We start from the raw sequence: 21,583 nt of genomic DNA, 5'->3' as shown, positions 1-21,583 counted from the left end.
TTTTTTGCTGCTCGATAGTGACGTCACGTCTGGAAAACAGGTAACAGCTGTTTTTTGCGTTCTGTTTGTACACAACACGACGAGTCGGAGATAAAGATGGACGCCCCCTGGAAAGTCGCTCTTGCGTTAGCTCTGAAAGAGTACAGAGAGCTACAATCCAAGTGTGTGGTTCATCAGCGAAATATGGAAGAAGATGATTTACATTTAGTCATTTGGCTCATGCTTTTATCCAAAGCGACTTACAAAAAGGGATACAAACCAAGGTGTGTCAAAGATGTGCTAGCGAGATGTGTTAGCGAAGTGACTGATCTAGATAGGTGGTCTAACTCTTTACTCAGCTATCAGTAGTTTGGGCTACCTGCATTCTTTCTGATGCTAGCTGTTGAAACTGCTGTCACAGAAAAGGCCATGGGCAAGGGTACTGGGCCTCCGTGGTAGGTGAAGCCTAGTCTCAGTGGATAAGATGCTTAAAGGGACACTTGGCAGGATTTCCCCCTCTGCTGGAGAAATTGTGCATTATGCTATTTCAAACTGTGGAAAAAGGGTAAAGCTAAAGATAAAGCACATGGATTTGTTTACAAGCTACCAAAGCGGTTAGCATAAGTTCGGCAGACAATGTGGATGTTACAAGGTAAGAAACACGATTTAAAACGAGTTTCTTGTTTCTCACTTCTCTTTCCGGGACGGTAGTCTCAATGTTGCAAGGTTGGTTTTCCGCCTGGGGACGCTAGGGGCAGCGGGAAAAGTCACCATTTTCACCGGAACAGGTCATTTAACCATCCAAATGATTTCTAAACGGGTTTATTACGTTGAAATAGTTGCCAAGTTCCCCTTTAAGCTCCTCTCTTTGCTCCTATGGTTGTGTGTACACCAAGTCAGTTACACAGGCTGGGGCTAGAGGTTGCACATTGAAATATAAAGAAATTAAATCTGAGTTACTGAATGTCAATCTTTGTGACTATACCTACACAAATACCTAGTGCAAATGTTAATGGCCCAAATCTTTTCTGCCAAAACAGTCAGCTTTCGCCCTTGAAGTAACCTAAACCTAGCCTAGTGCTTTATAACAAGGGGTTTCAACTGATTTAGTGTGCTTTATAAGTGGGCCGCAGACCGCTGGTTAAATAGACCTCTGAAGTTAGCCTACAAAAAAGAACCAAAACGGCCATCTTTGCCCATAAGGAGATCCGGTTGTTAATTGAAGCTAACTACCTATGGCAAGTTGCATTGCAAGTTAGCTCTGGGGTAGCAAAACTCCAGACATCCCAAGTCTCCCGGGAGTCTCCCGCATATTGATAACGGCTCCCTGATGCCCGCAAATTAGATAAAATCTCCCGGAATCTAGAGCGAGCGAGCAAGAGCGCGCACACGAGACCGAAACTTCAAATCGTGTGTGCATCTGAGTGTAGCGCGCACACTACGGGGATAGAGAGAGAGAGAGAGAGGTAGTGCGTGTGTGCCTGTTCAAGACAGAGAGCATCCTGATTGGCCTGTTTCCGTTCAGTTAGGAACAGAAGCGTCATGGCAAAGGCAGAGTGCCCCCCAAAAAGGAACATTTAAGACCCATTTCACATCAGATTACACAAAACTGTACCCTTGTCTCATAAGAGTTCAAAATAACGATAGTCTTGCATGCTGCACTGTTTGTAACAGTGACTTTAGCATTAAATGGTTGCAAAAGACATGTTGAGGTGAGTTTAACAAGTGTCATTTCATGTTCTTATTCAGGACTAGCCTACTAGATGGCTATTTGCCAAGGCTACATAAAGACCAAACTACTAAAATCTACATATTTTATTATCACAATTTCTAACTACAGGCCTTCCTTATTTGGTGTGCTGAGTAGAGACAATTAATTTACAAACATAGGCTATTCATCACTATTTCAGTATTTAAGAAGGCTAAAGTAATTTAATATATAATTATATATATATATATATAATTTGTTTATTTTTTTTGGGGGGTACCCCTGAAATGTCTTTTTGCAGGTTGGGATGTCTGAAAATCTAAGTGCGCGGCCTTCACTTACAGGAGATCACAGTATCCATTCGAAATCAGGGGACAAAAGTGTGCTTAGGAAAACGTCTGCATTTCAGACTTTTTCATCCCCACGAGAGTTTAACAGGTGCGTTAATAGGCCTTTATCACGGCAGCCGAAGTAGGAAGTGAACAGCCCTGTTCCTGTGTGAGCACAGGTGTTTCTAATTAAGTGTCAGATTCGGCCACAGTTACTTCAACCAGAGGCCTCGTTAATGTTTTTAGGAACACCTGTGGTTTGCCTGCCAACAGGAAATTGAACAGCCCTGCTTCAGCTGCCCGTGGGCTGCCGTGATAAAGGCCTATTCAAAATCCCTATGTTATTTCCCCATAGGAAAAATCGCCAGATACCGGATGTCAAAGATGGCAATGTTTCATCCAATACAACAGGTGGCGACATACGGCTGCATAACACAGCACACTCGTGCTACGTTGGAGGAAGTAAAATGCGCACGCGCAGTTAGAAAACCGGTGTACAAGCTTAGCAAGCTGGCGAAATGCCATCAGATGCCAGTAGCCAGAATTCGGCGACGACTTCAGAAATATTACATTAAACAAAACACTGAGCAGACACTCTATGTAGTTCTTAACTAAACATTTAAATCAGTCTGGCTAGAACTACATCAGGCGCTCCCTGGCGGCAGAAGGTTAACGTTACTGATGCTGATGGAGAGTTGAGAAGCTCCTGTCGGAGTGAACTTCAGATACAACACGCAAACTATTTATGTCTGAGGGCGACAGGCAGGTGCGTTTCGGCTTTAAGTTATACACCCTATATCGTCTGGAAATGCTGTGTGGATGGTGGTTACTTTATACAGCAGCCATCTGCTAATCTCGAGATGTGAGGCATGAATTCTGTAACTGATCAGCTAGCTAGCTTGTCAATAATGTCATCACCTGGCTTGTAAGATAGCTCGATAGCTGGTTAGCATATCTGAAAAATTGTGAACTAGCATCACAACTCCTCAAACTTGTCTGCTAAATTATATGCAGTCGGTGTAACAAGTTACATCAAGGACTTAGGGACATGCGTTAGTGAGGATGTATAGCCTATTCACCAAATTAAATGCTTATGGACAAGTTTCATATAGTCAGGTAGTTTTGCTATGTAGGTATGCAGAGGCTGGCATCCTGCGTTCAGAAAGTAAAAGTTCTGCCATGTGTTCCTTCTGCGTATGCAGTTAACACAGGTGATCACATTAATTAGTTAGCCAACCTGGATGCCAGTTAGGATCAGCTGGTTTGCGTTCTGAGTCCGGGATGCTATAAGTGTGCGACACCTGAGCAGATCGCAGTGAGCCATAACATGAATTTTGTAAAGGTAGTGAAAATGTAATAATAATAATAAAAATCATGGACCACCTAACTAAAATAACAAACAATCAGTAGACCTACTTCAACAGTAGGCCTATATTACACAATAGACCTAGGCTACTCACTGAACCACCTTGCACCTATTGTCTTTGCACCTTGCTTATTGTGTCAGAGGATTTATATGATTTAAACTGGTGTAGCTTACATAGGCAGTGTTGCAGAACTCTTTGGATTTACATACAAGGTCCAATATTGCAAACTAATCATGCTCTTCCTGTCACTAACGTTATCCCTTTGCTGCATGAATGTTTACTTCTCCGGTGTAGCCCTGCCATAATCACAAATGTTACAATAATACAATTACATGGGTAATACTTCAAACCTGAGTCAATAAGTGATACTTTAAGGTTATGTGAATAATAAGGGTCTGCTGTGCTGTTGATATATGCTGAATAATGCCCATTTAGATGGCACCATTGCTGGAGGTCCATGGGGATTCAGAAGAGAAGTAATGCAAATTCCATAAGGATATAGAATGCTGAACAGGGAAGAGATCTGTATAAGTATGTGGAACAGACTCTGCGCAGGAGAACAAATGTCAGTGAAGATGTAAATGTGATCCGACATCTCCCTCAGTCCTTGCAGCCCTTGTTGTGGATTTTCAGGGTTGGCCATGCACCCGCCTCTGCCCCCCTCCACAGTCCGTGAGCTGGTGCGCTCGTGCCTGCAGCGCGACCCTGTGGCCGCGGACCTACGGCTCAGTCTCTTCCTGGCCGCTGTGCAGAGCTACAAACGCGACTCCATGCTCCGACCATTCCCACCTCTCTATTTGACGGGGGACAGCAAAGACTTTGAATCGCTGGTGGGTAGTCCAACAAGATGTAATTACATTAGAACATTTTCATGGACTATGTGGGATGTGGGGTAAGTAGTAGGAAACCTATGTGGGAATAGCTCAATGTGTGCTCATTTACAAAGTGGCAGTTGTGTCCAGTCATAAATAAATATACATAGTTAATTACACTGTCATGACTAGCGACGACTGGCACTTTGAACACTAAATGCCCATACAATGAGCTACTTCCACATAGATTTTCATCTTGCTACTACCTATTCAGCATACAATTTCAGTCCTTTTAAAATGACTGAAAAACACAACCTTCCCTTGTTTTATCCCTAATATATTCCCATAAAGGTTATGGGTATGGTTATGGGATTTGGCTGACGCTTTTGTCCAAAGCAGCTTATAAATAAAAAGTATAAGTTAAAATGAACAGTGAACAGTTTTTAAAAAAATGGTAAGACTACATTAAGGAGTTTAGCAATAATAAACAGTAATGTCAGTGGGATATCAATGATCAATAGCCTAATGAAAATAAACAAACAATAACTCATAAGAACCGCTTAATTGACTAGGTAAATAACAGGCCAATTATTTGTGGAGACAAATTATACATAATAAATACATTATATTGTATTTAGAAAAAGTAATGATTGATATCAAATGGGTACAAAACAGGTTTTACAAGACCCTCAGCCTCACTCTTTCAAATCTAGAAAATCAATCAGCATGCCATACAAACATTAGTTCAGTCATACTGAGAAGATGTTTTGTCTTCCAACCAAGTTGGGCTGGCTATGCATAGTATTTGATATTAATGTCAAATCATTGGCTTCCCAGATAATGTGTTTCTCAGGCTGTAAAACTGAAATAATACTGTGGGCTAAAATATGAAGGAATAGGATTTTAATAGAAGTATTTGACTGTGTGTGTGTGTGTGAGATTATGTGTAGTGTAGCTGATCCGTGTGTGATGGATGATGTTGAACGTCATGTGAATGAAGTGTGCTGTGGCTGATGATAATGGATGTGCTGTGTGTGTGTGTTTCTCCCTCCTTCCCCCTCCTAGCTGAAGGATGCCAGCTCGCTGCCCGGTGTGCGGGAGCTGGTGCGGGTGAACGCGGGTGAGGAGGAGGCCCACCTGGCGCTGGTCCACTGGGTTCTGTCCTCCAAGAGCTTCGCCATCAAGACAATGCAGAAGGAGGAGGTAGGCTGCAGTCCGACAAATATTCATCACCACCTAATATATATCATATATATTATATATATATATACATATACATACATTAGGGTGCATCATTTGCCCCACTTTTTTAATTTTTTTTGAAAATCAATCTGTACCTAGAATAGATTTTTTACACTAACTAAATTAAACTTCCATGAGAAATTTTATAAAATTCTATTGATATCTAAGGGGTCCACCGAGCTTCTGAAGTTTCCAACTAGCCCTATAATGTCAAAGAAAGTTGAATATAAATATGTACATTGCGCATCATTTGGTGCCAGCTGTGTGTCTCTATCTTTATTACTTCCTGAGATATGGCAGTTGTCATTTCACATGGATTTTCCATAATAACAGCATGAAAGTAAGCTATCAATAAAATCTTAAATTATATTCCATTAACTAACATTACCCTATTCTAGAACTATGAACACCTTACATTTCAAAGTGTAAGACAAACTGTAAACCTCCTACAAACATATTATATGACTGAGCAAATGGGTAATCCATGAATAGATAGAACATACATAATTCTTAATAACTAACCACCATATGATGTTGATATTTTAACATCAAAGAACACACACTCTTTACATGTTTCCCTTCCTCTTCCTCAGGTTTGGTGTTTTCTCTCTGTGCAGAACATTCTGGTAATGTTCTTCGCCTCTTGCAGAGCCTAGTCTGTGCTGAGCTTCACATTACGCTGTCATTGACCACATTCATGGACTCCAAGTGAATCAAGGCCTCCTTGTAGGCTGGGTGAGCAGGCCAGGTTGAGATGTCAGTGGTGAGGAAAGCAGGGTCCAGCTGCAGAAGATGAAAGATATACCACAAATCAGGTCCCAGGTTTGCTAGTGTCGTCTTTTGGGTTATCTTTCCTGGAAATTTGGGCTTGCCGAAACCTGAGCCATATCTATCATTTGGACATGTGGAGGAGGTAGATGGTTTGACAGCAGGCAAGCTGGTGGCCAGGGATTTCTTGTGCTGAAGTACCACTGGTGTCTCTGAAAGGCCTTCATTGCACTCTTGAAGATCACTGCTGAAACATGTGAATACGAAGCAAATTCTTGAAGAACTGCAGGTCGTTCCATGATGCGTCAACAGCCACTGAACACTGCAACCACCAAGATGAGGCCTTGATTCACTAAGAGTCCATGCATGTGGTCAATGACAGCGCAGAGCGTAATGTGAAGCTCAGCACAGACTACATAGGCTCTGCAAGAGGAGAAGAACTACCAGAATGTTCTGCAGGTGGTGGAGGCAGACAGAAAGAAAACACCAAACCTGAGGAAGAGGAAGGGAAACATGTAAAGAGTGTGTGCTCTTTGTAGCGGTTCGGACTTGTAACCGGAGGGTTGCCGGTTCAAACCCCGACCAGTAGGCACGGCTGAAGTCACCTACTGTAACCCCCTACTGGCACCTACTGTAACCCCTCACTGCTCCCCGAGCGCCGCTGTTGTAGCAGGCAGCTCACTGCGCCGGGATTAGTGTGTGCTTCACCTCACTGTGTGTTCACTGTGTGCTGAGTGTGTTTCACTACTTCACGGATTGGGATAAATGCAGAGACCAAATTTCCCTCACGAGATCAAAAGAGTATATATACTTATAGTTATAAGGATTTTCATATAAGACCATGACTGGACTACCTTCACATCTGCTTTTTATAGATATTGGGACATATCGCTACGCTAAAAATAGGGGGAAAATGCAATATTTTAGAAACCAATGAAGCTAGAGATATCAGACTGGTACCAAAAGATGTGCAATAGCCACGTTTATATTCAACTTTCATTGACACTGTAGGCCTAAATGCATTATTTTGGAAGTTATTTACTGAAAAACTGATTTTTTCCAGAGCGGGGATACAGGCTCTGCTAAGAAGCAACTTTAGAGGCTTGGTGGACCCCTTAGATACTATTCAATCCAGCTAATATTTTACACATTTTCTTTTCATTAGTATTGTCACATTTTAAAATTGGGTACAAGTTGAATTTCCAAAATTGGGGCAAATGATGCACCCTAACATACATACATATATACACACACACACACACACACACACACACACACACAATTTCATCATCTCCCTCCCACATCTTAGAAGATAGCCTACACCCTTTGAATAGAGAATTCCAGTATCTTCCTTCTGGACGGAGGCTAATAGTCCTTAGATGTAGGACTACAAGATTTAAAAACAGTTTTGTCCCAGCGGCAATCACTCTGTTGAACAAACTGTAGAATTACTTGCACATAACGCACAAGCACCTTGGTCATGCACTAGCTGAAGCATCTATTGCAGGGGTGTCAAACTCATACAGGCAGTGGGCCGGATTTGTTGGAATGAGACCTCACGGGGCCGTCATTGTCGTGGTCATTTTCATTTCTCTGCATTGGTATCAGAGTGTTGTTACTACACCCACTCATGAGCAAACAAGTACAAATCATTTACTCCTCATATCCTGCTCTTTATCTCTTGAAACACCCAATTTCCATGTCAGTTTTTTGGCCTCTTCCTTCCTGAGGATAATTTGTAGTGCTAGGTTTAATCAATTTATCACAGAAATTGCTTATTACAAATATGTTTCGTCATTCATGTTTTTTATTCATGTTTTATATCCGTTTTTTTGTAACATGTTTCTAACCTTTCTGTTTTATGTTTTTGTTTAATGGTGTCTTTTTTATATGTTTTTTATACCAATAGTTACAGTAGCAACATGTTTTTTAAGTCACCACCTCTAACTCGTTCTCTGGTCTGTTTTATATGTTTTATGTTTAAAACAATCTCTCACTCAGCCACGTGTTTTAGTAGTGCTAAAACAATCTCTCACTCAGCCACGTGTTTTAGTAGTGCTAAAACAATCTCTCACTCAGCCACGTGTTTTAGTAGTGCTAAAACAATCTCTCACTCAGCCACGTGTTTTAGTAGCGCTGAAACAATCTCTCACTCAGCCACGTGTTTTAGTAGCGCTGAAACAATCTCTCACTCAGCCACGTGTTTTAGTAGCGCTGAAACAATCTCTCACTCAGCCACGTGTTTTAGTAGCGCTGAAACAATCTCTGGAATTGTGGATGTGATCTGATCTGGCCCCTGGGCCTTATGTTTGACACCCCTGATCTATTGTATGTTTTATATGTTTTACGTCATATGTTTTTATTCATGTTCTACTGTCCGTTTTATGTCGTTTTTTTTATCCATGCTCTACTGTCTGTTTATATGTTTTTATGTAACATGTTTTTAACCGTGTTCTACGGTCTGTTTTATATGTTTTATGTTTAATGGTTTGTGTGTTGTATGTCATGTGGAGGTCTACAAAGTGTGAAGGATGTCCTGCCTCCTAGACTGTAAACCTAGTTTACCTATGGGTACCAATAAAGTACCTGACCTGACCACTTACAGTAGCAAACATCACCACCTACATCCACATATAAGTCACCACCTCTCTAACTCGGCTACGTGTTTTAGTAGTGCTGAAACAATCTCTCACTCAGCCACGTGTTTTAGTAGTGCTAAAACAATCTCTCACTCAGCCACGTGTTGTAGTAGTGCTGAAACAATCTCTCACTCAGCCACGTGTTTTAGTAGTGCTGAAACAATCTCTCACTCGGCCACGTGTTTTAGTAGCGCTGAAACAATCTCTCACTCGGCCACGTGTTTTAGTAGCGCTGAAACAATCTCTCACTCGGCCACGTGTTTTACTGGTCCTGTGACCCTCAGTCACTGGTTACTCCTGCTGTCATGTGTTCACTCTACAGTGGGAACAGCTGGGTCCATTCCCACACTCAACTCCTCTTCTCTTCTCTTCTCTTCTGTTCTGTTCTGTCTGTGTGTGTGTGTGTGTGTGTGTGTGTGTGTGTGTGTGTTTGTTTGTGTGTGTGCTTGTACACGTGTGTGTGTGTGTGTGTGTGTATATATTGCCACGTGCGTGCGTGTGCTTGTGTTTGTGTGTGTGTGTGTGTGTGTGTGTGTGTGTGTGTGTGTTTGTGTTTGTGTGTGTGCTTGTACACGTGTGTGTGTATATATTATCACGTGCGTGCGTGTGCTTGTGTTTGTGTATGTGTGTGTGCTTGTACACATGTATGTGTGTGTGTGTGTGTGTGTGTGTGTGTGTGTGTGTGTGTATGGCCGCATTCGTGTGTGGGTGGGTGCATACGTACGTGTACGGGTGCATGTGTCTGTCTCTGTGTGTGTTTGTCTTTAGTATGCCAGGCTTTGTAACCTGACGGAGAGCTCCGGGGTCTCTGCTCCGGTGCCGGACTTCCTGTTTGAAGTGGACTACTGTGAGCAGATGAACTCTAAGTTTGAGAAGGCGCGCGATGGCCGCGACCTCATCTACGCCTTCCATGGCAGCCGGCTGGAGAACTTCCACTCCATCCTGCACCACGGCCTACACTGCCACCTCAACAAGGTACACACACACACACATACAAATACACACGCACACACATTTCCTTCACTGCCACCTGAACCAGGTACACACACAAACGCACACGCACTGCCTGCACTGCCACCTCAACAAGGTACATACACAGACACTCACACACACACCAACACACATACACAAATACACACACACACACACGCACTTCCTGCACTTCCACCTCAACAAGGTACACACACTGCCTGCACTGCCACCTCAACAAGGTACACACACGAACGCACACGCACTGTCTACACTGCCACTTCAACAAGGTGCACACACGAACGCGCACACACACACATACAAACACACATACATACACACACACATACACAAATACACACACACACACGCACACACACTTCCTTCACTGCCACCTCAACAAGGTACACCCACCCACACACACACACACACACACACACGCACTGCCACCTCAACAAGGTACACACACACACACACAGCCTGCACTTCCACTTCAACAAGGTACAGTACCCTCCAGAATAATTGGCACCTTTGCTAAAGTTGACTAAAATCCGGTATGAAAAAAAAATAATCTGTTGGTGATTTGTTGGTATGTGTGTGTGTTTGTAGAGTTAGTAGGGCTGTATAGGGGTGTGGAAGCTGAAATGACTGGTGTGTGTATGTGTGTGTTTGGCAGACATCTCTCTTTGGAGAGGGCACCTACCTGACCAGCGACCTGAGCATGGCCCTGCTTTATGGTCCCCACGGCAACGGCTGGCGGGATAGCCTGCTGGGGCCGGTGCTCAGCTGCATCGCCCTTTGTGAGGTCATCGACCACCCCGATGTCAAATGCCAGGTGAAGAAGAAAGGTAAGGCCTCACCTGGGCGCGTGCTTCACTTGAGTGTGTTTGTTCAAGTTTCATGGATGCCTTTTATGTTTTATTTATTTTAATTTAATGATTTTCTAAGGATTAGTGTTAATTTCGTCAGACGAGACGAGAGGAAATATGTTCGTCAACGACCTTTTTTTTCATGACTAAGACGAGACGATGACGAGACGTCAGTAATGTCCTGAAACACTGACTAAGACTATCTTAAGATGCATTATTGTTGACCCGAAAAAAAAATGAGACTAAAATGTTTTGCATGAAATAAAAACTAAGATAAAATCTCCCTTCATGTTAGTCTATAAAATGAGAAGACAGAATATCTAGCTGTTACGTTTTTCAAAATATTCGAATGAGTTTATATAGCTAACAGCTTTCCTGTAGGCTAGTCTCGTGCTGCTGCTGCAACCCTGTGGCTGCAACACGAAACTACATGGAACAAGAACACTGGAGATTTCTGCCAGAGTTAGCAAGCTAACTACCTAAGCTTTATGCCACAATGCTACATACCCAGAAGTTGGCGCTTCTCTCATACAAATTAACATCCCCAGAATGTCCATACGAAAAAATGTTCAGCATGTAATGTCAACTATTCATCTAGTTAGACTGATGATGCAAAGTTTGCTAGCAAGTAAGCTAATATAGAAATTTAGCTAGCAAGTTAGCTATGGCTAAGATGGAGAGTCTGTTTGGGGAATGTGTTGTGTTTGGTATGCATATCGCCATCTAGCGGTAGGAGTAAAACATTAATAATTTGGCCTACGACAGTGTTTCTCAAACTATTTCAGTTTCAGGACCACTTAACTAACCCTAGCTAAAAAAAAAAAAAAAAAAGATTAGACCTACTTCAACAGTAGCCTATTATTAGTCTATAGGCCTACTGAACCACCTTGCTTATTGTCTTTGCACTTTGCTTATTGTGTCAGAGGATTCATTCTGTATGGTTTAAACTGGCATATCTTACATAGACAGTGTTGCAGAACTGTTTGGATATAACTACAAGTTATTTGGCAAACAACTCATCTATATTATATTTTACCACGCCTGCTCATGGACCACTTGGGATAGCTTGCGGACCACCAGTGATCCCCCGAACACACTTTGATAAACACTGGTCTACGAATATGACAGTGGTCCAGTCAAATCTTTTACTGTCTATGGTCAAATCCCAGCCGAGCTATGTAGCTCGACTTACCTGTGCATGTAAACATACTGACAAAAAATCAGAATGAGTAATTATAACAGACGAGTAGCCCTGTGGACACACAATATTGTTGGAAAATTGAGATGTGTGAAACACTATTTGACTCAAATGGTAATCAGAAATAATTTGTTATTAAAAAAAAAGACTAAAATGTGTTGACTAAAAACTGACTAAGACTAAGATACCTTTAGTTTTCTTTTGACTAAAAACTAGACTAAAATGACGAGACTTTTAGTCGACTAAAACTTGACTAACAAAAATGATATTTGAATGACTAAATATGACAAAGACTAAAAAGGACATTTCGTCACAAGACTAAGACTATGACTAAATTAAAAATAGGTGACAAAATTAACACTACTAAGGATGGATTTAAATTCAGATATCTTATACATTTGATATTTTGTATAGTGTAAGAAAATGTCAGTTAATTTGTTGCCTGCTGCTTACTGACCACAGTTTCACTGGTTAACTTCTTGTACTGCATTCTGTATCATACTGCGGTCCTAATTATGCCTTCCTTGAGTTCCTTGAGTTATGAGTTCCTTATTGTACTGCGTTCCTCATTATGCTGCGTTCCTCATTATGCTGCGTTTCTCGTTATACTGCGTTCCTCGTTATGCTGCGTTCCTCATTATGCTGCGTTTCTCGTTATGCTGCGTTCCTCGTTATGCTGCGTTCCTCGTTATGCTGCGTTCCTCATTGTACTGCGTTCCTCATTATGCTGTGTTCCTTATTGTACTGCATTCCTAACAGTGCTTACACACAGTTGCATGCGTTGCAGTGCTGGAGATGCATCTCGTTCACTTTATGTGGGCTTACGTCATCCGTTGCCGAACTGAACTGTGGGTCCGTTGCGTCGCGTTGCTCCTGTTGCCCCCACCGAAAAGTTCAACTTTTGCTGCACCGACGGAGAGCAATGGAAGGCACCAGCCAGTCAAATTACAGTTATAGTAGTAGTACTTCAATGCATTTGCATAGTAGGCTACACACCCTCGACCGTCGGGAACACATACTGGCACGCGGTGACAGAACGCACCTGTATATAAGCGCCGTTATTGTTCTGCGTTCTTTATCATACTGTGTTCCTTATTGTACTGCATTCCTCATTGTGCTGCATTCCTTATTGTGCTGTTTTCCTAAATATGCCGTGTTCCTAATGATGGCGTGTTCCTAATGATGGCGTGTTCCTAATGATGGCGTGTTCCTTATTGCGGCGTGTTCCTTATTGCGCCGTGTTCCTTATTGCGCTGTGTTCTTAGTGTGCTGTGTTCCTTATTGTGTCGTGTTCCTTATTGTGTCGTGTTCCTTATTGTGTCGTGTTCCTTATTATGCCGTGTTCCTTAGTGTACTGTGGGCCAGATGTACTAACGCTTTTGCGCCCATTTCAGGCGTATTTGTTTCGCAATGTGCGTGTAAAATCATTGTGAGGTATGTACAAAGTGGCCGCAATGATGTAAAAGCGCAAACTGCCTGTCGCGGGAGCTGAAAGTGGCAGATTGCGATTGTCATGTCATGCATATGCATTCATGGGAGGATCCAGGGGAAAGTGGGAGTTTAGCGTAAAAAGATGGGAGGGAAGAGTAAAGAGCCTAGTTATGTATTCCGCGGGTATGTACAAAGACTGCTCCTGAAAGCGACGCCTATTCTGGCCCTAAATACTTCCGCCTTGTAAAAGCAGATGTTAATCCAAATTGCAGTTCAATGCGTCAATAAGAGAACCTTGCAAAGACAACAGAATCGCTATTTAGAGCAACAGTTTTTGTGGTGAAAGTATTTGTACTACCAAAAGCAACCTTAACTTTCGTTGGCCTTTCGAATGTCTTACTTTCACGTCATTCACTTAAACTTTCCTACTTGCTAGATTTGACCAATCTTCCATAGCCTACGTGCACAAGTAGTTTGAGTAGAACTACTGATTTTCATTATCTCCCTGCTTGTTTACATCTTATAATGTATGGTATTATTTCATGATCGCTAAACGCTTTGATTCTTTTTAATGTTGTCATCAGTTAACTTCATTCAACTGGCGCTTTTGTATGTAGGCTGCCATTCAGTTGTGGACGCTCAGAATTGGCGCTTATGGGCGGAGAAAGGCAGAGAAAGGCGCAGTTTACACTAAGGATTGAACGATTGATAAATACGACGGAAACTTGGGTCTGACAGCGTTCGCAATCTGCGGTTTGTCCATGACGCTGATAACGGCCCTGTGTTCCTTATTGTACTGTGTTCCTTATTGTGCTGTGTTCCTTCCATGTGGCGCCCCGTGTCTGTGGCGTGCTCATGCCATTAGACTCGGAGGGGGTCGACCGGCAGCGGCTGCGGGCCAGGAACAGCGAGGGGGGCGACGTACCGGAAAAGTACTTTGTTGTGACCAACAACCAGCTAGTGAGGGTCAAATACCTGCTGGTCTACTCCCAGCAGCGCCACAGAACCAGGTGAGCCATGCTTCACACACACCAGACATCAGCTGCACAAACACCAACCAGCAGCTACACACACACACACACACACCAGACATCAGCTGCGCACACACACACACACACACTAGCAGTCAGCTTCACACAGACCAACCATCAGCCACACACACACCAGCCATCAGCTACACACACACACACACGGAAGGCACCAGCTGCACAGACAGTTGCATACACACGCCGGCTTCACACACACACGCACACACATTAGCCATCGGTTGCATACACACACACACCTGCCATCAGCCGCACGCACACCCCAGCAGCAGTCAGCTTCAGTTCTCACAGTTCAGCTTGGGGATCATATGACCAGCTGTGTTCCTGCCTGCTGAAAGCCATTGCACTGTTTCTTAATATGCAATTCATGGAAGTCATTATTTCATTTTGGAAGAAGGCTAACAGTTCATTATAGAAATGTCTGAAATGTCAAGTACCTGGTTTTAGGTGTGTGTCTCTCTGTCTGTCTGTCTGTGTGTGTGTGTGTGTGTTACCAGACACTCTGCGGTGCCTTCATGGTTGGTGCGCCATCACTTCTTCATCATGATGAGTCTCTACCTGCTGCTCCTCATCCTTATCGGTGCCTTCAACTCCTCCACATTCCAGTCCTTCTGGCATCGCGCCTTCCGATGACACTGACCAGTACAGACACACACACACACGCACACATATATATAAATATATACACACACACATACATACATACATACATACATACATACATACATACATACATACATACATACATACATACATACATACATTATACACACACACACACTGCACGCACAAAGCATTTCACACACAATACATACACAGTACACACACGCAGGCTACAGATGTCTCCCACACACACCTCTCATCCAAAGTGCCTTCCGCCCCTTCCACACACAGATTCACAGACACACAGACAGACTCACAGACACACACACAGCCTTCCGCCTTTTTCTCAGCCTCTGTGGCAGCTGCTCTGGATTGTACACCATCTCTCAGAACATCTGTGTTTTCTTTTTTCTTTGTTTGTTTGTTTGTTTAACTTTGCAAATGCATTTCAGTTGTGTGTTTTTTATTGGTCCTTGGCTGACCCACGCGGGGGGGTGGGGTGTTCCTGAAGCCCAGCCCTGTTCAGCAGCAGAGTAGTTCTGCACTGCTCAACGATATCAATGAAAAATTTTGTTTTGTCATTTTAAAACCATTCTGTTGCTGTAACTTTAGGTGACAAGAGATCATACCTGCAACTGCAACCCCAAATAGTCATTTCTACTACACAATACCAGTTTCAAAAACTTAGTTATGGTACAGATTACAAATAGAGGTTATATTTCTAGAATATGTAGAAATACAGTTGAATGATGAAACTGAATTGTTTTGGAGTTTATGAGGATCATGCATATGGTTTATATTTTAAATAGCTATTTTAATTTTGGTATGATTTATTCAGCTAACAGTAGCTTACAGTAAGGACCAGGGGAGCGTTTACTATGGGTTCATTATATTGTGCATAAGGCAATTGGGGTGTGGGGGGTGGTGGTGAATAATCCCAGTAAAACCTGTATATTTTTACTGTCTGAATAATCCCAGTAAAACCTGTATATTTTTACTGTCTTCATTTCCATTTCCACACAGGTGTAGTCCTCCTTTCAAAGAGAACATCTGTCTGCTTTTGGACTCAATGACTTGAATAAACTCTAGTAAACTCTTTACTCGACTCTTCTGACTGTCCTGTTCGAAGTTTTGGGTAAGAGGCGTGCCCCTGACCTCGTTATCCCTTTTTGTCAGAATCCCTGCACTTTTCAGTATCTTCCTCACACACAACCACTGCATGGCTGCTGAAGAGCCGTCATGTCAAATGTCATTTTCTAAGACATTAATCTTAGACACAGATTATCTCCTGCGCCCAGGCCAGTAAAATCAGTGACTCACTGTTCTGGTATTGCGGTTCTCCATTGTGGCGCGGAATTTGTAGCGTTACGTATTCGAAGCTCACTGTGGTCTTTGCGACACATGACCTGGCTGTGTCCTGATATCGGCACTCCTATCAGTCAAAAACAACAGCGGCGATAGAAGCCACCGATAGACGCTGATAACTGCCGCGGCATCCTTTGAAGGCGAGACTACGTCTGTGAGCGGTAGAGTCACTTGCTGCTGGTTATAGGCCATGTGCCATTGTTTATGTCGCTTGAAAATGAGTGACCAATCAGGACATGATAGAAAGGAAGCACTACAACCTATACTAATATGTTTATATAGTTTAACAGCAGTGTAGCATCGATTGGTTTTCATAGGCAGGTGTGCATTGAGCCCTTTGCTGTCTGTGTCTAAAAGGGCCATTTATTTTGGCTAAATGATATTGAAATGGTTACCGCTGCTGTGAGTCAACCAGGAGTCAGGACCGAGACAAATAACAAAGCTCCTTCTGTCCCGTTTCCAAACAGGTGAAACAACCTAATTCGTCTTAAACACATAAATCAATAAAGTAGTGTGTGATGAGAAGAGCTTTATGAGAATTAACCATCTCCTCTCAGGGGTTTACATCAAAAGGCCGGAACACACCGGTCCATTGTGAGTTATGACAGGCCCATAAAGGCGCAGTTATTCAGTAACCAGGCCTGGTTTTGATACATATTAGCCTACTACATCATCACTGATGGAAAGATAGACATGGTGACATTACAACATTTCTGTACGCAGATCATTTAAAGGTGCAGTCAGGGATTTGACGCGATTCCAAGCCCATACAATTTTTTGTCACATTCAGCAATCATCTCCTCACGACCGCTAGCTGCCCATTTCTACAGTCTACACTGTAAAAAACCTGGTCTCTGTGCAGCCCAGGTTCCAAAAACTGGAAACAAACAATGTGGGGGCTGCCTGAACCTCAAACAAAAACGAAACCCTGCGTGGGGTTTCTCTGGGAATACTGAAGGTAGGGGTGAGTTACTTCAATGGCCTAAAGTTTTTTGCACAAAAGTGTCTGGTAATAAATTTGAATATCAACATAAACACAAACAAACGCAACTTCTCCCTCATTGTCCATTATAACCAGTTTTCAGTGCCTTCAAACACACGCAAAGTATTTTAGTGTTCTTTATTTAGAAAAGTGCAATGGATAATAATAATAAAAAAAACATGAAATTACTTTACACTTTAGTTTTAATATTTTAAAACTTTCCATCAAATTAGCCTGTAGCCTACATGTGTTTGCAATCACAATGTAGGACTTCTAAGACAGATTTGTTAAGATACACAGAAACAAACAAACAACTATAATCACACTTGTAAAGTTCAAACAAATTTTACAAAGCTGCCATCTTGGTCCATGCTACATTCTTCTGAAACGTTGTCTGCTGGGGTCCCTTGAAGAGGAAGTTGATCATTGGACCGTGTTCAGGCAGGGAGGCACCATACACAAGAAGTAGCCCTCAAAGTTGCTCTGTTGGTTCAACAACAAAAAGGTAAATATCATGAACCTCCATGTGTTAGGACATTCAAATTGCAACTGTAATAACACAGTTGTATGTTTGCAGTTATGTATAACATAGGACCTATAGGTTACTACGGAGAACGTCTCCACAAGGATGTGGTGCTTACCTGTAGGGTTTGGTGGCAGGTGGGGGGGTGGTGTGTGTGGGCCAGGTGGCGGCTGACGCAGCGGCCGTAGTTCTGCAGGCAGGCCGGGTCGGTGGCGCCGCAGGACTGGGGGCAGCGGGGCGGCTGCAGGACCAGGCAGCTGGAGCAGGATGTGTGCTGACAGGAGCCCTGACAGTCCTGCTTCCCCAGGGACACATGCCTGCAGCCGGGGCAGAGGGCACGCAGGGAGATGGGTGAGATGGACGACAGGGTTGGAAGGGTAAGATGGAGAAAAGGTCACAACAGCTGATTAAAACATGTTCCCGCTATTAGAAAGTAAAGGCAGATGGTAGCAGTGTGATGGAGAGAGAGAGAGAGACCGCAGATACAGAAGGTTTGGGAGAAGACCTCTGGTGCACATCAGGGATCATTTAATGATCATGAAACATCAATTTTCATGAAACATCACAGAATAAAGGCACTGCTTCTTCACATCTGAGACTGTGTGTCTAAGGTCACATCTGAGTGTGTGTTTGTACGTTCACATTTGAGTGTGTTTCTAGTTCAGAGTGTATGTTTCTAAATGCACTTCAGAGAGTGTGTTTCTAAGTCACCTCTGAGCAGTGCTCGAATTACGTGGGAGCCAGAGGGAGCCGAGCTCCCTTAGAGTGAGGACTGGCTCCCATAAAAACAACAAAGTCAAAAATCTGAGGTGGTCTCTTATATCTGAAGGTGTCTGGCATTGTAATTAAATCTTAAACAACGCTCATTATCCATCCCTGAACGATCTCTTACCAGTAGGCTAGGCTACGTTCCAACTATCCTCTGCCATTCAGAGCTCCGGAAAGTTCCCAGATATTTTGAAACAACTGTTAGCAATCTCTGATTACGGAAAATTCAATGGCTACCCGACAACATCTCATCACGCAGTGCAAATTCCAAAATTGTTCGTCTATTTATTTCCACGGTTCAACACACGAGACGACTGAACACCCCGGTGTTGATATCACTATGTGTACATTAGCCTATAATACTATAACATAGTTTGGCTGCAATGGCTTTATTAATTTCTGCCAGTTAGTGCATTTTCCCTGTGTATAAGTTAAAGACTACATGCATTATTGTATTTTAGCCTATCTGAGACGGTGGTATGGTTCAAATGAGTTACGTTGTTACATTGAGAATGACACTCAGACTAAACTAAGTTTAGTCTATTTTTTTGTATTGTGAAATTGAAATGAAATATGGACTACTGCAATCAATAATATTTTGAAATTAATTAAAAGGAATCAATTTCTATCAAATCTGTCAAGTTATAGCCAAGGCCTACCGTGCGCATACTGCGCAAAAGCGCCACTCGCGCCTAGGCTATTTAATTGTATCGCCTTTAGGCTATGTACTGGATGTGCCAACTTTTTTATGAGAGAGAGACCCCCTTAAAGACAAAAAGATAATTCGAGCCCTGCCTCTGAGTGTGTGTTGTAGTTTGCTCACCTGCCGGAGCAGATCTCATGCGGGTTGGCTTGACAGAACTCCCAGGTGCAGTCCGGTCGGCAGGTGTCCACATCCAGCACTGCGGATAACGGGGATTAAAAACGTTCAGCTGAGATCCACACACTTTAAGGACAAATACGTTTGGCAAGTGTTGCAAATAGTGTTTAAGGGCAAATACGTTTTTTCTTAAAGTGTTGCAAAAAAATGTTGCAAAAAGAAATGCAAAATCTCAGAAATGTGAAAGAGAAGACGTCAAAAAGGCTGAAATCCTTAACTATATTGCTGTGATTTCTGTTGATAAGGCTTGTCGATTTCACCATGGGGAAGATAAGAGGTGTCATTATTACGTTGCTCAAACAAGAACGCGCGTGTACATCAAAGGAGTCCTTGACAGCTTTATTGCTTTTCACAGTTCATAAATCAGATTAACTCTTCTGATGTCAATTTTCAATTACCAGCAGAATAAAAATCGATTACCTCTTCTCAAATCAAAGCACAATTCAAATATAAAACATTGCATGTGACCAGGGTAACTATCCTGCATATGGAGATGTACATGTACATATGCAGATACATATATTGCATATATATATTACAAGGAGTTAAAATGGCCTTGTCCTCCCCCAGTCAGACTCAGGTGTGTCTCAGGTGTCTGTGTGATGTCTCTTACCTGACTTGCAGACGCCACCTTTGCGTGCAGTGTCGTGTTCGGCCCCCTCGATCACACAAACCAGGCCCTGGTCACACTTGCCCAGGTAGTCCCAGCTGCCCCCGCAGCTCTCGCCCGCCTGCCTGGCGCAGGTGGGGCAGCAGCCGCACACCCCCGTGGTGACGCCGCCCTTGCACGTGAGCTGGAGGGTGCGCAGCGGAGAACAGTGGATCCGCTCACAGGGCGGGCAGTGCAGAGCCTGCAGAAGGGTTGCCGATGACGACGGCTGAGTCTCCTCAGCATCCGAGTCCGCCAGAGCCCATGCCGTGGACGCGCCCAGCAACCAGAAGAGTGACAGCACACAGCCCAGAGAGACATCCATCACAGCAGAGCAGCACAGTCATAACCCTAACCCCAACACAGAACTGCCCTGACCTGCAGCCACCTTTTATAGGGAAGGTCTCTCTCTCACACACACACACACACACACACACACACGGCACTGTTCATCCGTTATGGGGACACACACACACACACACACCTCCACCCCCCTGACAGCCAATCGATGCGGGAGTATTACAGTAAGTTCTCCTCGTCCGAATCTGTTGTTAATTATCCCCAGGCCTTATCTTTACAATCTCCCTGTTGTTTTCTTTTTGTCCTAAAACCATTTCATCCTTTTGAGTCGTTTTAGATAAGTTCAATCAATGCAAAAAGACTGGACCCTTTGTGATGCAGGTCATGTGACCAATTTAGGGGGCAATTTAGATGATCAAGATAATGACCCCGCCACCAGCAAGGACAAGGCTGCAACACTGACAGGTTATCTGTGCAGCCTAACGCACGCCTCTCTCCGCCACCAGGGTCATAATAAAACGCCACGCGTCTGGCTTCAGGCAATGCAACTCCACACTGACATAGATGTCTCCAAGGTCAAAGTGGCGACCTTAAGCAAGGGTCTTTACACCAGCGCCTCATGACCTTGAAAATCCCAGTTTCATTCACCTGCAGGCACACCTGCACTTCAGAGTCAGCTTCGACATGAGATCTGTGCTGTCTGACGTGTTGTGTATCTAAACACTCAGAAACTGTAAAGTGTGAGGCTACTTTATTACTTTAATGAAAAAACAGACAAATTGAGGCAGTCCTGATAAATATAAAAAGCATTGGTTACATGCCAACGCGTTTCTACCATACAGTTTTCATCAGCATGCTAGACAAACACAGGTGAGCACATTTACCAGGTAGAGAGGTGTAGGAATGGTCACATGACCTAAGTCCTACACCCAAACCTTAACAACAATGACTAGGTAATTGGAGATACTAATTATCTCATCACAACAAATTATACTGAGCTGTCCCAGGGACCGCAAGGAAAACACAGTTAATTGTATGCAGATAGTGTTTGCACAAAGCTACTTCCTGCACTTAAATATTATTATTAAATTATATTATACACAAAGACATACTAACTATGATATGATATGCCTAAGAACAAAACCAATAGAGCATT

At 43.1% G+C, this 21,583-nt stretch overlaps 2 protein-coding genes across 6 annotated transcripts; one reads left to right on the top strand and one right to left on the bottom strand.

Annotated features, from left to right (window-relative positions):
- The first annotated feature begins 89 nt into the window (after positions 1-89).
- Positions 90-15,080, top strand: parp16 (poly (ADP-ribose) polymerase family, member 16). Of its 5 annotated transcripts, none has more exons than XM_048256636.1 (7): positions 90-263; positions 4,017-4,213; positions 5,261-5,398; positions 9,613-9,819; positions 10,490-10,661; positions 14,177-14,321; positions 14,855-15,080. In XM_048256636.1, the coding sequence occupies exons 2-7, from the start codon at positions 4,025-4,027 to the stop codon at positions 14,988-14,990; spliced, it is 987 nt and encodes a 328-aa protein (XP_048112593.1). In that variant the 5' UTR covers positions 90-263; positions 4,017-4,024; the 3' UTR covers positions 14,991-15,080. The 5 variants fall into 5 exon arrangements, with proteins under 5 accessions (XP_048112593.1, XP_048112592.1, XP_048112589.1 ...); XM_048256635.1 differs by having other exon boundaries at positions 3,819-4,213; XM_048256632.1 differs by lacking the exon at positions 90-263 and adding an exon at positions 581-631.
- A 2,359-nt stretch (positions 15,081-17,439) lies between these two features.
- On the bottom strand, positions 17,440-21,483 carry si:ch73-330k17.3 (IGFBP domain-containing protein). Its single transcript, XM_048256646.1, has 4 exons — positions 20,092-21,483; positions 19,422-19,500; positions 17,949-18,147; positions 17,440-17,790 (listed from the first exon to the last, which is right to left on the bottom strand). The coding sequence occupies exons 1-4, from the start codon at positions 20,450-20,452 to the stop codon at positions 17,731-17,733; spliced, it is 699 nt and encodes a 232-aa protein (XP_048112603.1). The 5' UTR covers positions 20,453-21,483; the 3' UTR covers positions 17,440-17,730.
- Between the last annotated feature and the right edge of the window lie 100 nt (positions 21,484-21,583).

The sequence above is a fragment of the Alosa alosa genome, chromosome 11 (genome assembly GCF_017589495.1).
Source record: "Alosa alosa isolate M-15738 ecotype Scorff River chromosome 11, AALO_Geno_1.1, whole genome shotgun sequence".
NCBI lineage: Eukaryota > Metazoa > Chordata > Actinopteri > Clupeiformes > Clupeidae > Alosa > Alosa alosa.
The sequence above is the reverse complement of the archived record's forward strand: the minus strand, read 5'-3'. Positions and strand labels throughout refer to the sequence as shown.

What these genes read in the sequence shown, in the direction of transcription:
- parp16 (XM_048256632.1), top strand. An exon ending in AGACAATGCAGAAGGAGGAG is followed by an intron (nt 5,399 to 9,612) that starts GTAGGCTGCAGT and finishes GTTTGTCTTTAG; the next exon opens with TATGCCAGGCTTTGTAACCT. An exon ending in TACACTGCCACCTCAACAAG is followed by an intron (nt 9,820 to 10,489) that starts GTACACACACAC and finishes TGTGTTTGGCAG; the next exon opens with ACATCTCTCTTTGGAGAGGG.
- si:ch73-330k17.3 (XM_048256646.1), bottom strand. Translation starts at nt 20,452, where the DNA reads ATGGATGTCTCTCTGGGCTGTGTGCTGTCACTCTTCTGGTTGCTGGGC. An exon ending in AGGTGGCGTCTGCAAGTCAG is followed by an intron (nt 19,501 to 20,091) that starts GTAAGAGACATC and finishes CGTTATCCGCAG; the next exon opens with TGCTGGATGTGGACACCTGC. An exon ending in CATGAGATCTGCTCCGGCAG is followed by an intron (nt 18,148 to 19,421) that starts GTGAGCAAACTA and finishes CCCCGGCTGCAG; the next exon opens with GCATGTGTCCCTGGGGAAGC.